The following is a 15873-nucleotide window of genomic DNA, read 5'->3' on the forward strand; positions in this document are numbered from 1 at the left end:
TCGCCGTGCGGGTGAGCAGCACCAAGGAGGCGGCGGCCGAGGCCAAGAAGAGCGTCTGCCGCCGCCTGGACTACATCACGCAGAGCCTCCAGCAGCAGGGTCTGCAGGTGAGAGCTCTGCGCGGAAGGAGGGGTCGGAACCCGGGTCGCAGACAACAGATGGCAGAGCGTCTGGTCCCGATGGCGGCTGGAGCGGGGGGTGGAGGGGCTTGAGCATCGGAGGCGTCTTTGTAGCAACGGGATCACAGGCGCCAGGACCTGGCAGCGTGAATCCTCAGCCCATCCTTCTTGAGGAAGGTGATTACTGGCTGCGGTGACTTCCAAAATGAGAGAATGCAAATTGAGTAGGGTTTTTTTTATATGGCGATATTTGCTGCCGTAGTTTGGTTTTTACCCTTGTAATGATGAGCTGTCAAACTTGAAACATGAGATACCAGTGCTTGCCTAAGAAGTGTGCTGTACCCGAATCGTTTTTTGTTCTGATGCGGCACCTTGGAATTGGCAAGTGGAAAGCATGACCTGCTTCCTCCTCCCAGCCACGGAAAGCTTCGCATGGAAAGGTCCTTCAGTATTTTGGGCAAACAGTAATGGGGGTAGGGTGAGGGGGTCCTCGAAGACTCAAAGGTTTTCTCCACATTTTTCAGTTTTAAAAAATTAAGCTGTTATATTGTAGATGCCGTCTATATAAAATACCCCTACTTACCAGGTGTCTATGAAATCACTAAATAAATCTAACCTTAAGCCTACTTTTAAAAACAGAATAAAAAAATGAAGCAGCCTTGTTTAATCCATACAACAGCCTTGTTAGGCAGGTTTTAATATCTTCATTTTCCAGATTTAAAGAGGTTAAGTAATAAGTAATGTTCTGAACGTCAGCCAAGGCGATATTTGAACTCCTGTATTCCTGAAACCAAAACACAGCTTGCTTCCGACAATGCCAGGCTGCGGAGGATAATTAGAATGAAAGAAAATCAGAAACCATAGAATGAATGGGTCAACTCTCTCAATTCTTTCGTTTTACAGAATAGGACCCTAAAGGCCATAGTTGCGATTGACCCAAGGTAACACTGAGTTTATGAAAGTGCTTCCAGTTTATTGTTAGGAATGACACATCCGAAAAATCAAGTTTTTACTTTAAGGAGAAAACATACTTGTACTACATTTACAAACATAGAGTTATTTTTAAAATCAGTTGTAAAAGAATGTCTCTAAATGATTTTTCAGTTTAGAAGAATGCAAATGCCAATTAAAATAATGTGAATAAAATGAATTTAATGTATTTAATATGTAGAGAAATATTTTCCGAGAAAAACTGCTGCCAGCACTGCAGTCCTGTTTGAATAATACCTAATTCTTAAGTTACTTACATAAAATGTATACTGCTCCCACTGACTGTAACTTCTAATATGTAAAACAAAATAAATTACTATGTCCAGGTTACAGTTAAGATTATATTAAGATTCAGTGTTCAGGGCAAGACATACAAAGGTCAGTAATCTTCCAATTATCTCTGCTAATGGAGAAAAGCAGTCATGTAGGTAATTTGTTCAATAGGTAATGAAAAAAATCATTTATATTACTTTGCAGGACGAATTATAATGGGTCTTCACAAAGCCTTTATTTATTTTAAACTTTGGAATCTTGGGTTTATAAACATCACTCCCCTGTTTAAAGGGCTCCTCATATTCCAAACTCCTTTGCTTTATAGATAGAGCCTAACTCTATCATTTCCTGTCATCCTTCTCTCCTGGTTGACTACTAGCTGACTCCCATTTTTTTTTTCTTCGAAGACTAGCCCAAGTTCACCTCCTTGGCATTATTTTCCTAACAGTAGTCCCTGTCATGCCACACTCCACTCCCCACTTGTAATAAAACTTATCATTCTGTATTATATGTGTTGCTTTACTTGTCTTTCCTCCATATTCTAAACCTCTGTAGAGAAGAGATCATTTTGCCCCTTGTTTGCTTTGCATTCATGGGTTATGCTTCATATATATCACATAGTGCATACTCAGAAAATCGTTTCTGAATGAATAAAAGAAAAATATGAGAGAAGCATAAACAATGACTTCAACTATATTACAGATCATATATAGTTTCATGATCACATAGCTTCATGTCTGAAGGCATAAGCCTCATTTTTTAGGGTTTTCTTGGAAAATATTTTAAAGTTCTAAGCAGAACTCATTCAACCATCAGACATTTACTAGGCATTCCCTATCACTGTTCAATTTAAAACAGCACTTAGTGTAATGTGTAATTCTTTTGTTTTCTGGCTTGTATGTTCCTCTCACAGGCTGTAAGCTTCATAACTGTATTTTTTTTCTATAAACATGTAATGGATGCCTTAAACATGTTGCTAGGCACCAGAAATGGAGAATGAGTAAAATTTCGGTATTGTGCTGAAGGAGTCACACGATCGGAATAGACTAATACATAGTAGATGTTGTGATGAAAGTATGTACATGATACAATATAGTAGTGTAAGAAAAGAATGTTCATTTTACTTGAGGAATTCCAGAAAGCTTTCATAATGGAAATGACACGTGTCAGATCTTAAACAGTGGCTGGCAGGAAAGCATTCCAGTTTCACACTAGAGTGCAGCAAGTGTATGTGTTCAGAACACTATACACAGCTCCCTATGGCTAGGGCACAGGAGTGCTTAGGGAAAGTGGAGGGGAATCAAGCGATAAGACTGAAGAGGAAAGCTGTACACAGAACATGAAGGAAGGCCTTGTGTGCAATACTGAGGAGTTTGGATATTATTGATAATAAAAAACTTTTTACTATTGCTAGACCTTTTACAGATGTTATCTATGTGATACTCCCGTCATATGAGACTGGCAGTTTAGTTGCTGCTTTAGAGATGAGAACTCCCAGGATCACAGTAGTTATTGGCATTAGCTTGTTCAAGTCACACAGATAGGAAGTGGCAGCGTTTAGACTCCAGCCAAGAACTCTGACCACATGCTCTTAACCACTAGAGTATATTGCTGCTTTAATGTCTTGGTAGAAGATATGTTTATGTTATAAAAGAATATTTTGTTATATATTTTTAAATTTATTTATTGTCTAAAGTTTTACATATGTCTCCTTTTCCCTAATATAAAAGAATATTAAGTGACAGAAAAGTTTCATGTTAATCAAGTGAATAAAGCTGAACACAAGAAATACAGTACAGTTTCATTTTAAATTTATCTGCATTCTAAGTTTTCTACAGTCAGCAATTATCCTACCTAATAAAGAGGGAATATGCTAATTGACCCTCACACCATCACAAAAGATGGTGGCGCCCACAGCCAATAAGGAGGGAGTATGCCATTTGACTGCCCCGCCCTCAAAGATGGCAGCACCCACAGCCACAAGATGGTGGCGCCCAGTCCCCTCGGCCCCGCCAGGGCAGCAGGCACGTGGCAAGGCCGGCCCTGTCCCCAGGTGGGTCCGGCCACTCTGTGTGCCTGCCTCCGGAGTCCCCTAATCCCTTCAGCCCGCCAGCCACCTAGGGCCGACCCCGAGGCACAGGCAAGCCTCAGATGGTGGCTGTCCAGCCACCCAAGGCCTCCTGAGGCTCAGGTAACCAGGGCCCGGCTGAGGCTTGCGCTGCCGTCAGTGACAGCAGCAGAGGTGTGATGGGGGCGTCGCCTTCCCCTGATGGCCAGGTCGCCTCCCGCCCCTGAGGGCTCCTGGACTGTGAGAGGGGGCAGGTCGGGCTGAGGGACCCCCCCTCTAGTGCATGAATTTTCATGCACCAGGCCTCTAGTCTTTATCATAAAAATGCATAAATATTTTCATGAGAATGACAGGCATTAGAGCTATAATTGGAACTTTAGTTCACATTTTTGGGTTAAAGCTTTTTCTAATTTTTCTGGATAATATAAACTGATTGAACTTAGTTTATATCTTAAAATTCAGATGGAGGTAGGTCCCCTACAAAAGAACATATAATCAGGTCCCAGCCAAGTAGCTCAGGTTAGAGTGTCATCCCCATACACCAAGGTTTCTAATTTGATCCCTGGTCAGGGCACAAGAATCAACCAATGAATGCATAAATAAGTGGAACAACAAACCAATGTTTCTTTCTCTCTCTCTAAAATCAATAAAATTTAAAAAGAACATATAATTAAATTATTATTGAGCATAATAATCTTTATATTTATTTAGCATATATTTTGAAGGATACAAAAATTTTGTAAAACATAAGGTATGCCTGTCCCCAAAGATGAGAGTAGCTAAAGAGTTCATTTTACTAAATTTTAAAAACTATTTTGAACAGTAAATAAAAAATTTAACATTTTTATCAAAATTGTGTACCTGAAATTTATGCAGAGATTTATAAAGCATTAATATTTTCAAAAACTGGTCTGGGTCCAATATTTTAGAAAACTTTTATATTAAAATAGCATAGCATCTTTTATATTAAAATAGCATGGCATCTACATTTGCTTAGTATTTTCTCTGTGTCAAGTGCTATATATATAACTTGTCATTAAATCTTCAAAACAATTCTGTGTAATATATACTTAGTATTAACGTAATTTTATAAGTGCAGAAACTAAGACTCAAAAAAGTTCAGTAACTTGCCCAAAGTTGCATACTATAAATACTCAGTACATTTATATTAAATTATTTGTAAATTAAATATATATTTTTTAAATATTTTTTACTGATTTCAGGGAGAGGAAGAGAAAAGTAGAAACATCAATGATGAGAATCATTGATTGGCTGCCTCCTGCATGTCCCACACGGGGGAACGAGCCTGCAACCCAGGCATATGCCCTGACTGGGAATTAAACTGTGACCTCCTGGTTCATAGGTCAGTGCCCATCCACTGAACCACACTGGCCAGACTGTAAATTAAATATTTAAAAAACTCTAACATTCCTTTAGAGTAATTCCATTTAGTTGCCAGACATTTAGTAATCATACCCTTGTACTTTTTGTTTCAGGCAGAAAATGTAACGGTGACAAAGGATTTTAGAAGAGTGGAAAATGCTTATCACATGGAAGCAGAGGTATGTACTTACAAATAATTGAAAACAGCATGACTTTGTGTGAATAAGTTGCATTTATTTTTGTTCTTGAACTGAAATGTACAGGAGAAATGTTTCTCATGGTATTGATAAAAGGTTTTCTCAAAATCATTTTTGGTGTTACATATCTGTGAGCTTTTAAAATAAATGTAATGAGATATACTCAAGAGAAGTTGTTTTGAAATGCAATAAAAATAGCAAGGGGGAAGTAGCAGTTAATTACCACCTGAATAAAACTTTATAATATTACATAGTGAGCAGGAAACACTACAAGAGAGAAATTTCTTTTTAGATAAAAAGCAAATTAATAAAGTCATAACAAAGGATTGAAACACTTTTTTAACATTCTTTTGTTTCACAATGCAATTTTATTGTGTTGTGGAAAGAACAAAATATTTTTGTATACTCAATGATAACATTTATTTCCTACAACTGTGTATACTTTTTACTGATCTTTAAAGATTTTATGATCAGAATTTATGAATCAGAGTATGTTATAGTTGTGATTAGGTTACAAGACTGCTGTCTGTTTCTGATTAGGAACATCCTGGGGTATGTGCTTGGTGCATGCTTGCTGCCTTGCCACAGGAAACAAGAATGGGGTTAGAGTGGAATCTTACTTATCTAGTCAGAGAATCTTTGTCCATAGAGGTGGAAAATACTCAAGAAATAACCTAGCCATACCTTCAGGCAGATAATATTTTATTATCAGAAAGTAAATTATCATTTAATGTACAGAAAGTACATTAGAGCTACTTGTTTTATTATAAGGTGTGGCTAAATGAGAACTTGGCTAAACTCTGCTCATCTTCCTTCTGCTGTACTTACCTTTTTAATATCTTGTACTCAAATTTCTTAAGAGAGAATCTGATTATATTTTGTATAGGGCCCCCTGGTACACAGAACTCATATCACACAATTTAGTACATGTTTGCCCTTAAGTCAGCCTCAGCAGTCAGCAGAAACCAGGATGTTGGGCTCACAAGGTAAAGAACAATGTGTGGCTTTATGGATGTGGATGTCGTGAAAAGTAATATCTAATGTCTTACATATACCAAGATTCTCATGGACAGTTAAATATATACATTAAGATTAGATGGTAGAACATTACTTTTCATGTAATATCTGAAACTTTCATCCTGAAAGGCACTCTAAAGATTCTTTATCCTTCCACCTACCATGCTGCTGCTGCTTATCTATATACTAGAGGCCCAGTGCATGAAATTCATGCACAGGTAGGGTCCCTAGGCCAGCAATCAGGGCCGATCGGGGCCTTCCAGCTGCCAGCTGGGGCCTTCCTTCCCCGGCTGCCGGCTGCCAGCTGCCAGCTGGGCCTTCCTTCGTTCCATGCCACCCCTTGGTAGTCAGCGCACATCATAGTGAGCAATCAAACACTCGGTCTCCCAGTCAAACTCCCGAGGGGACACTTTGCATATTAGCCTTTTATATAGATAGATTATATAGATAGATATAAAAGCCTAAGCAACTGTTCAACTGGTAGCTATGATGCACACTGACCACCAGGCGGCAGACATTCAACACACAGGCATAGAAACATGGGATAAACTAATGAATCTTAGAGGGAAGTGGAAAGCGGGGAGGATGGGAAGAGATTAACCAAAGATCTTATGTGCATACTAGAGGCCTGGTGCACAGATTCGTGCATCAGTAGGGTCCCTTGGCCTGGCCTGCGGGGATCGGGCCGAAACCGGCAGTCCAACATCCCCTGAGGGGTCCCCGATTACGAGAGGGCACAGGCCAGGCCGAGGGACCCCACCGGTGCACGAATCCATGCACCAGGCCTCTATCTATAAAGATAAGAAGATGGAAAGTTAGAAATTATTTAAGTGACGTCTTTAAAGGTGGATGAATGGTGGTTTTGTGTAAGGAGGGGATTTGGATTAAAAACATTGGCTTTGTAGTTCATATATCTACATAATCTCAATGTTAGAAGGGATTTTAAAAGCCTGGGATATAAAAGACTGAGTAAATGTCTTTTGAATAGAAAAAGCAGTATAACCACTCAGACAGTTTTCCCCTCTCCTTTTCATTGCATGTTTCCCATTGTCAGGTGTTTTCCATACATTTTCTCATCTAATTTTTTTTAACTCTTAATTTTTATTGTGGAATACTTTATACATAGACAAGCATGAATATAAAAGGCCCATTCCATTTTCAGACATCTAATAAATACAACATTTTCTGACATTAAGCCAGAATTGACTTATTAGTACTCCTCTTTTATAAGTAGTATACCTCTCCAAGAACAAAGCAACGCTAATTCTTCTTCCTTGAAGCCCACACTTGCAGTTCAGTATCATATTGATGCTACTTTTTTCTTCTCTAGAGATGAGATCCCCAGTTTCTTTGGCCATTTCTTGTATGAGAAACTCCTTTAGTTAACCATTACAGCTAAAAAAAAAAGTGTCTTTCTCACATGCTGCTTTTAAGTCATGTTTCTCCTATCTTACACTTTGTTATTGCTGTTTTAAAATGAATTATAGGATTTTACACTTATCTCCGGATGATTTTATCCATAGATTATTTGATCTATATTTCCAGCCTATTGGGATCGTTTTTAAATCTCAATTTTATCAAGCCGTGTTTTTTTAGTACTGCCAGCTTTATCTCAACTGCTGACTTGATCATCAGTGTTCTATCTATGTAATTAATTAAAATATTGAGTAGCATTAATCAACTATGACCGTAAGCAACAATGTTGCCATGAAGACTGTATGTCAGTATATCCTAAGGCTTGTATGAATATATAGGTAAAAGGAAAACCCCCTATGGCTATGGTATTTCTCTGGTGATTTACCAACTAGGAAGTCAAATTTAGTACATCTTCATTTGTTCTTAATGATTTCAAATTTACATGTTCAATATATTGGCCTTTGGAAAGAAATAATTTGGCAGTGATTCAGAAGGTAGAGATTAAAAGAACAGTATAGAGTTGGTGAATTTCACTCTCAAGAGTAAAAGCAAAGTTAGAAGTCAGATGAGTTTTCTACTTAGTGTCTCAGCAAGAAACTCGGTAATTAGAGTTTGAATGTATGATTCTAAGGACCTTGCAAGATTTCAGTCTTAAATTCTTGTGTCCTTATACTGTTAGTCACAAAGGCCTACCTGGAGGAAGCCCTGTATGCATTTCTTCAGAGACAGGAACAAGGAAGCCAGGGAGACTGAGGGGGAAGACAAAAATAGGTTATGGCAGTCAGTACCAAAGAGAAAAGAAAATATGCAAAGTGCTGAGGCCTATGGCAAGGGATCAAAATGAACCAAAGGCCCTATTTTCTTTCCTTTGATAGAAATCTTTTTTTTTTCCTTTTCTTATTTCTTATAAACTAAATTTTAAAATACTCTGTTCTAGAACCTTGCCTGGGATTGAAAGGTGTCTAGCCCACTAGACTTAGTTTGTTCAGTTTTATCTGCCTGCCTTTTTTTGGAAATTAGAACTACACATACTTTTAGGGAGGATTTTGGCCCGTTACTTTATGGTAATATAGGTTAGCAATTATAATTCAGAAGGCTTATATGCAGAACATTCCAATAGCCGAGATTTGATTTATCCAGGAGATGAATTTATTAAAAGCACTTAAAATCTCACCTGTTTTGGAATTCAGTTTCTACTTTATTACTGAAATGCTAAACTAATGGGGATTCTTCTTGACCAGAGATATGAAAGCATTTATATGATAATATCAATCTGTTTTGTACTTTAATATAGCTAGTACAGGCTAATCTAATTTACTACAGTAATATATTAAAAAAGAAACACCATATGATCATCTCAATAGATGCAGAAAATGCATTTAACAAAAATCCAATATCTATTCCTAATAAAAAATTCTCAGCAAGCTAAAATAGTAGGGAACTTCTTCAAACTGATAAAAAAAATCTATGAAAAATCTACATATTTAATGGTGAAAAAACACTAAATACTTGTGCCTAAATCAGGAACAAGACAAACATAGCTACTTTCATGACTTCTATTCAACATTGTACTTGAAATTTTCTAGCTAAAGCAGTCAGGCAAGAAAAAGAAATAAAAGGCATCCAGAATAGAAAGTGAGAAGTAAAATTGTCTTTATTCATAGATAACATGACCATCTATGTAGAAAATCTGATGGAACCTACAAAAGAGCTATTAGAATTGATAAGCAGCAAAAATATAAAATACCTAGGGATGAGTCTGATTTTTAAAATGTGGAAGAGCTATAACTGGAAATTGCAAATCATTGCTACGAGAAATAAAAGAAGACCTAACTAATGGAGAAACATACCTTGTTAGTGATTTGGAAATCTCAATATCATTAAGATATCAGTTCTTCCTTAAATATATATAGATTCATTATAGTCCCAATCAAAATCCCAGTAAGCTTTTTAAAATAATAGAAGTTGACAAAATGATTATAAAATACCTTATTTACTTAGAACTGAAATCAGACAGATCATAGTCTTCACTGGATAGCATTTATGATTAAAGGCAACTGTTCTGCATTGTATAAGATGACTCGGAAGGTCAGGTCACCCCTCTCTCTCTTTGCTACTCCTGTCTTCTGTCCAGTACCTGTACTTTTTTGTTTTACATATTAAGCTTGTGTAAACTTTCCTTAAAAGAAAGGTTTAGTCTGCTTCCTTAAAAAGGTTTTTAAGACTATAGTTTTAAGTCTTGCTAAATATAGGGATTCCTCCCACATATTTAAAGAAAGGGGACATAATGAAATAGATGTTTCCACATATAAATCTGAAAATAACTACTGGAAGAAGAAACATACCTACCTCACTGACAGCAGTGAAGTGAACTATGATGTAATTACTGCTAATCAGAAAGTTAATGGCATAGATTCGACTAAAGAGTCATGAAAAATTATCAGAGTTAGAATTCAGCCAAATAATAAAGTTGAAGGGGGAAAACCTCCATTTCTCTTTCATAAAAAAGTCCCTGACTGGTTTAAAATGTATTTTTAAATATTCAAGTTAATATTAGATATAATTCATAAGCAAAAATAAATTTAATAACAAAATAATTTAGTTATAAGTATCAGCTAGGCTTTTTATATCTGTTACATACTGTAAAATGACCTCAGTGTAATATGGCTTTACTTTTTAAACTCTAATTTAGAGAAAATTTTGAAATAATGTATCAGGCATGAAAATAATTTCAAGTGTCATTTCATTTGCAGGTCTGCATTACATTTGCTGAATTTGGAAAAATGCAAAATATTTGTAACTTTCTTGTTGAAAAACTAGATAGCTCTGTTGTTATCAGTCAACCCCAGTTCTATCATACTCCAGGTTCTGTTGAAAATCTTCGGTAAGTTCAGCACATCTTTAAATTATCAATTAATTAAACAAAACTCTTCAGTGTTACAGTTCATTGAATGTCATATTAATAATCTCTGCATTTCATTTCTAAGACGGCAAGCCTGTCTTGTTGCTGTTGAGAATGCATGGCGCAAAGCTCAAGAAGTCTGTAACCTTGTTGGCCAAACTCTAGGAAAACCTTTATTAATCAAAGAAGAAGAAACGAAAGAATGGGAAGGCCAAATAGATGATCACCAGTCATCCAAACTCTCAAGTTCATTAACTGTACAACAAAAAATCAAAAGTGCAACAATATATGCTGCTTCAAAAGTATTTTTAACTTTTGAAGTAAAGGGAAAAGAGAAGAAAAAAAAAACATCTCTGAAATTCCAACCAATATATATTGTGTTTATATCTTTTTGTCTATTTTTATACTTTTTATAATGTTTGCTTTTGTCCTGAGTATATATACACAGGGTGTCCCAAAATGTACTATAAAGTGTTTTCTCCCCAAAATCTGTGAATCCTTAAATATAGTTCCACAGAATACTTATGTTTACTTTCTATTTTGAAAATCTTACTGTGGGAAATACTCTTTGGAAATAAATATGTGCACACTTATATATACTGAATTTATATTAGTGTATGTGTAAGTAACTTCTATATTTCTACTATGAGAAGAAATATTGACAGTTATTAGCATGATCATTAACATTAATAGAAAGAATGAAAAGCAAAACATAACTTTTGATAAAAGGATAAGGAAGTATATTATGAAAATATTTTGATACTAGAAATAAAAGGTAATATATGGACCAGACTCTCTTCATCAGAGCTTCTTTGATTATGCCAGCACTCTCCAATACAAATATAATGCAAGCCACATAAGTAATTTAAAATTCCCTAGTAGACACAGTTTTAAAAAATTTTAAAAACAGTTGGAACTAATTTTAATATTTTATTTAACAAAGTATATCCAAAATATTATCATTTTATTATGTAATCAATATATTAAAAATAATTAACAGGTATTTTATATTTACTTTTATACTAAGTCTTCAAAATTCAGTGAATATCTTATAGCACATTTCAATTCAGATTCTAAATTTTCACCAGAAATATATTATCTATTTTTAAGTTTCCTAAAGTTTAGTTTAAACAATACATTCACATACCCAAGTTGTTCCAAATATGCTTAAAAGATCTAGCAACTGGGTCAACTATCTGTTTTCAAATTAAAATTTTAAAAAACTTAAAATTCAATTCCTTGGTTTTACTAGCCACATTTCAAGTACTCTGAAGCCATTAGTGGCTAATGGTCACCATGTTGAACAGTGCAGGGTTATACACTGAGATACTACTTAGGCTATTTGAGATGTAACCATGTACATGACATTGCTATTGAATTACACATTATCTACATAGACTTTCCATTCCCCACCATTCAGCTCAGGTCCCAAAGTTTTTCTTTTGACATATCTTGATACCTATATGCCCATATTTCTTCCCTACAACAACATATTCCAGTACAGGCAGTCCAAGCCTGTGGTCGTGACGCTGTCACATCGTAATGACCAATCACCAGGAGGCTGCGTGCTCAGCAGGTGCGCACGGGTGGGCTGGGACTTGACACTGCATCCCCACGGGTGCCAGCAGGGACTTGACCAGGAGGTGCATCGGGGAAGTCCCGTGTGGTGCTGGCCCCATGGGGCGGGACTCCAGGACTCAGGGGAGCCTTGCGGGCACACGGGGGGGGGGGGGGGCTTGACGCAGGCGCCGGTGGGTCTGGGTCTCACGTGATTTCGAGACGCACACGGGTGGGCAGGGCTGCCTGCGGGGTGAGGCGCGTGCGTGCGAGTGGGCGGGGCTGCGTGTATCGAGTTGTGCGCGGGTGGGTGGGGACTTGACTCTGGGTCTCACGGTGCTGGTGGGGGCTTGACACTGTCCCCACAGGCGCTGGCCCAGACTGTTGACAGGAGGGAGTGGGGAGCCAGATACCCACACCCAGGACCCAGACAGAAGGGCAGTGGAAGCCCCATCCCTCACAGAATCAGCTGTATCAATGTTGTTTTTATATCACGTTTTTGTTGTTTTTATATCATATGTTTGTTCTTGTTATATCATGTTGTTTATTAATAAATTTATATATTACTTTTATATACATTTTTCTAATTTTCTCTAATCTCTGACACTTCTATTATAGAGAAAGAGCAAATAATGGTATTAAAATATTCTAATTCCCTTTCAATGTGCACGAATTCATGCACTGGGCCACTGGTTTATTTATAAAAAAAAAGTTCCATCATTTCGACGTATGTACATATGTGCTTTATGTTTTTTATTATTTATTTACCACAAGTAAAGGTCAGGAATTGTTACCTTTCTTCTAAATTTTTTTTATTGTTTCACTTCATTACTGCTGTGTATGTGCTCCATGTGAGTGACATAGGTGCTTATGTAGGTGGGTTCCGACTTACGGCGAAAATCACTTACGTCGTGCCGTAGGAACAGATCTCCAACGTAACCTGAGGACCTACTGTATATAGTTTCCATCCCCACCTTTCTTAAGTTACACTGGAAGTTTTATCCATCTCTTCTGTAATGTTCTTAGCAGGAAGGGAATATGAAAGCTAAGATGAAAAGTTTTAGAATCTGACACCAGTATGTTCAAATCCTGACTTTACTCCTAGAGTGAAAGCTCCCTTAGAATGGAGATCCTTTCTTTCTTGTTTATGGCTGCATTCTCAGACCTAACATAGTGTCAGGGCCAACCCAGAGTAAGTTCTCAAGTATTTGCTGAGCAAATTTACCGTGAAAGCTCCCTTAGAATGGAGATCCTGTCTTTCTTGTTTATGGCTGCATTCTCAGACCTAACAGTGTCAGGGCCAATCCAGAGTAAGTTCTCAAGTATTTGCTGAGCAAATTTACCAGTTTTGCAAACTTCGCAAGGCACTTGAATCTCTTTAAGCTTCTCTTTCCTCACTAATGAAATGAAACTAACAGTACGTACTACTATAAGATTAAAGCTGATAAAACATAAAACCATGAAAATAATGCAGCCACTCAGTACATGGTAGCCATTATCAACTGCATTCTCTGATTATTGTCAAAACTTGGCTTTTCTGCCCTGGCCAGTGTAGCTCTGGTTGAGCATCAACCCATGAACCAGGAGGTCATGGCACATGCCTGGGTTGCCAGCTAGATCCCCATAGGGGGTGTGAAGGAGGCAGTCGATCCATGATTCATCATTGATGTTTCTATCTCTCCCTCTCTGAAATGAATAAAAACATATTATTTTTTAATTTGACTTTTCTAAGTCTAACGTTAAGATGAATTTTTAGCCAGATTAAAAATAAGGTTATAAGAAAAACAGTTTAAGATATAATGAATTTGAATTTTTATTTCAAAGCAATGTTAAATTATATCTTAGCTTTTATTTATCTAGTTGGGTAGAAAAGTGCAATTGGAGCTGTACATAAAGGAAAAAAAATCTTTACACTCAAAAATTTAATCATATGGCTAGATTTTTCTTAGCCGTGGCTTCATTATATTCTTGGTTCTATCATATTTGTATGTTTCAAATTAGTATGAAAGAATACAAATTTGATTTTAAGTTTTCAAACACATTTTAGAATTTACAAAAATTTTTAAAGATGTTGCTTCAAAAAATAATTATGTAAAATGGACAGTCATACAATTCTATAGAGCAGCTAAGAAAATTCTTCAGTCTGGACTGGTTTACGTATGATACCCTGTGTATTAAGGATGTATCACATTTTGTGGACAGTTGATGGCAATTTAATTTCTGACACATGGCATATACTGGAATCTCACAATGAATTACTTAGTGGACCTGTGCCACAAAGCCTGCTAGAATAAACCTATCCTGAACTCAATCCTAACAAAATTCCTTTCTTCTGAACCTCCTTTTAAAAAATCTTTCCAATCCAGCCTGTGTGTTTGAGCATCAACCAATGAACCAGGAGGTCAGGGTTCGATTCCCAGTCAGGGCACAAGCCCGAGTTGTGGGCTCCATCCCCAGTAGGGGGCATGCAGTAGGCAGCCGATCAATGATTCTCTATCATTGTTGTTTCTATATCTCCCTCTCTGAAATCAATAAAAATATATATTTTTAAAAAATCTTCCCAAAAAGCAGTAAATTCTAATTGTTGTTTTCTTTAAAAAAAAAAAATTCTAATTAGGATATTTGAAACGAAACCACTATATTCTAAGCTCCTTTATAAAAGGAAATACTATTTAAATAAGGTTTCTAAATACTACTGATAAAATTTGGGATTTTTTTAACTGTAAAATTTATTTATTGATTGATTGATTAAGTTATTATATATGTGTCCTTATCCCCACATTATCCCCCATCTCCCCCCCATGCATGCCCTCACCCCCCTGTTGTCTGTGTCCATTGGTTAGGCCTATATGCTTGCATGTAAGTCCTTTGGTTGATATAAATTTAGGATTTTATTTAGTTACATGCTAAATTACTTTTTTTTTTTTTGGTAGTAGCAATATACCTTACTTTTATCAGTATTCTTATTTGACAGGTAATTTGAGTTCAATGTAAATAAGACCTGTAAAAATAATTTGTAACTTAAGATGCTGTACGTCATATCCTATAACTGTTATGTCCTCCCCAGGAATGTAGTCAAGGTTATTCCAATTCTGTCAGACTTGATGAGAATTTGATAGTAAGGAATTCTTCTGACTGGCTTAAAGAAATAAAAATGTGAATTATTAGGTCAAAGTGGGATTATGATACCTATATTATAAAATTATATGGAAGGAAAATGCTTTATTATTCATTCCAGAAAAAAACTGTATGTATTATAGTTGAACCTTGAACAACACGTTTTGAATCATGCAGACCCACTTATATGTGGATTTTTTTCAATAAATACCTCTACTGTTTTGTTCAGCAGTTTGGAATCCACAAATGTAGAGGGCCATGCCATCCTTTATAGGGGGCTTGAGCATCCTCAGAAATCCTGAAACCAATCCTCAGTGGATGCTAAGGGACAACAAAGTTTTTGGGGAGTCAAAAGTTATATGTGGATTTTCACTGTGTGGTGGGAGGTGGTTGGTATCCCTAACCCCCACATTCTTTAACAGTCAATTGTAGTTTAATTAAAATAACATGAATAGCCCTGGCTGGATGACTCAATTGGTTGGAGGATTGTCCAGTCCAGTACACCAAGAGATAGTGGGTTCAATTCCTGGTCAGGGCATACCTAAATAGCGGGTTTGATTCCCCAGTCAGAGCACATACAGGAGGCAACCTATCGGTGTTCTCTCTCACAGCAATGTTTCTGTCTCCCTTCCTCTCTCTCTAAAAATCAATAAAAATAAACAATAACAAATATTTATCAGTTTTTTATGCAAATAGCTTCTACTCATAATCTAATGTGGCCTAAATTACTTTAACATGTTCAGTAATGTTAAAAGACTAGAATTCACAGTGGGTAATCCAAGTCAAACACTACTCTCAGGATGAGGTAATAATTTCCAACGGGAATTATTTGTA

The 15873-nt window shown here is 36.6% G+C and overlaps 1 protein-coding gene across 1 annotated transcript; it reads left to right on the forward strand.

The window, feature by feature from the left end:
- Positions 1-2: 2 nt before the first annotated feature.
- Positions 3-10958, forward strand: IRAK1BP1 (interleukin-1 receptor-associated kinase 1 binding protein 1; the record flags this gene model as incomplete). The annotated part of the gene is made up of 4 exons (XM_005861464.2): positions 3-107; positions 4947-5012; positions 10217-10347; positions 10451-10958. Coding segments are annotated over 4 exons (633 nt in total), but the record flags the coding sequence as incomplete, so codon positions are not given.
- Positions 10959-15873: the final 4915 nt, after the last annotated feature.

Source organism: Myotis brandtii, unplaced genomic scaffold, assembly GCF_000412655.1.
Source record: "Myotis brandtii unplaced genomic scaffold, ASM41265v1 scaffold151, whole genome shotgun sequence".
NCBI classification, from domain to species: Eukaryota; Metazoa; Chordata; class Mammalia; order Chiroptera; family Vespertilionidae; genus Myotis; species Myotis brandtii.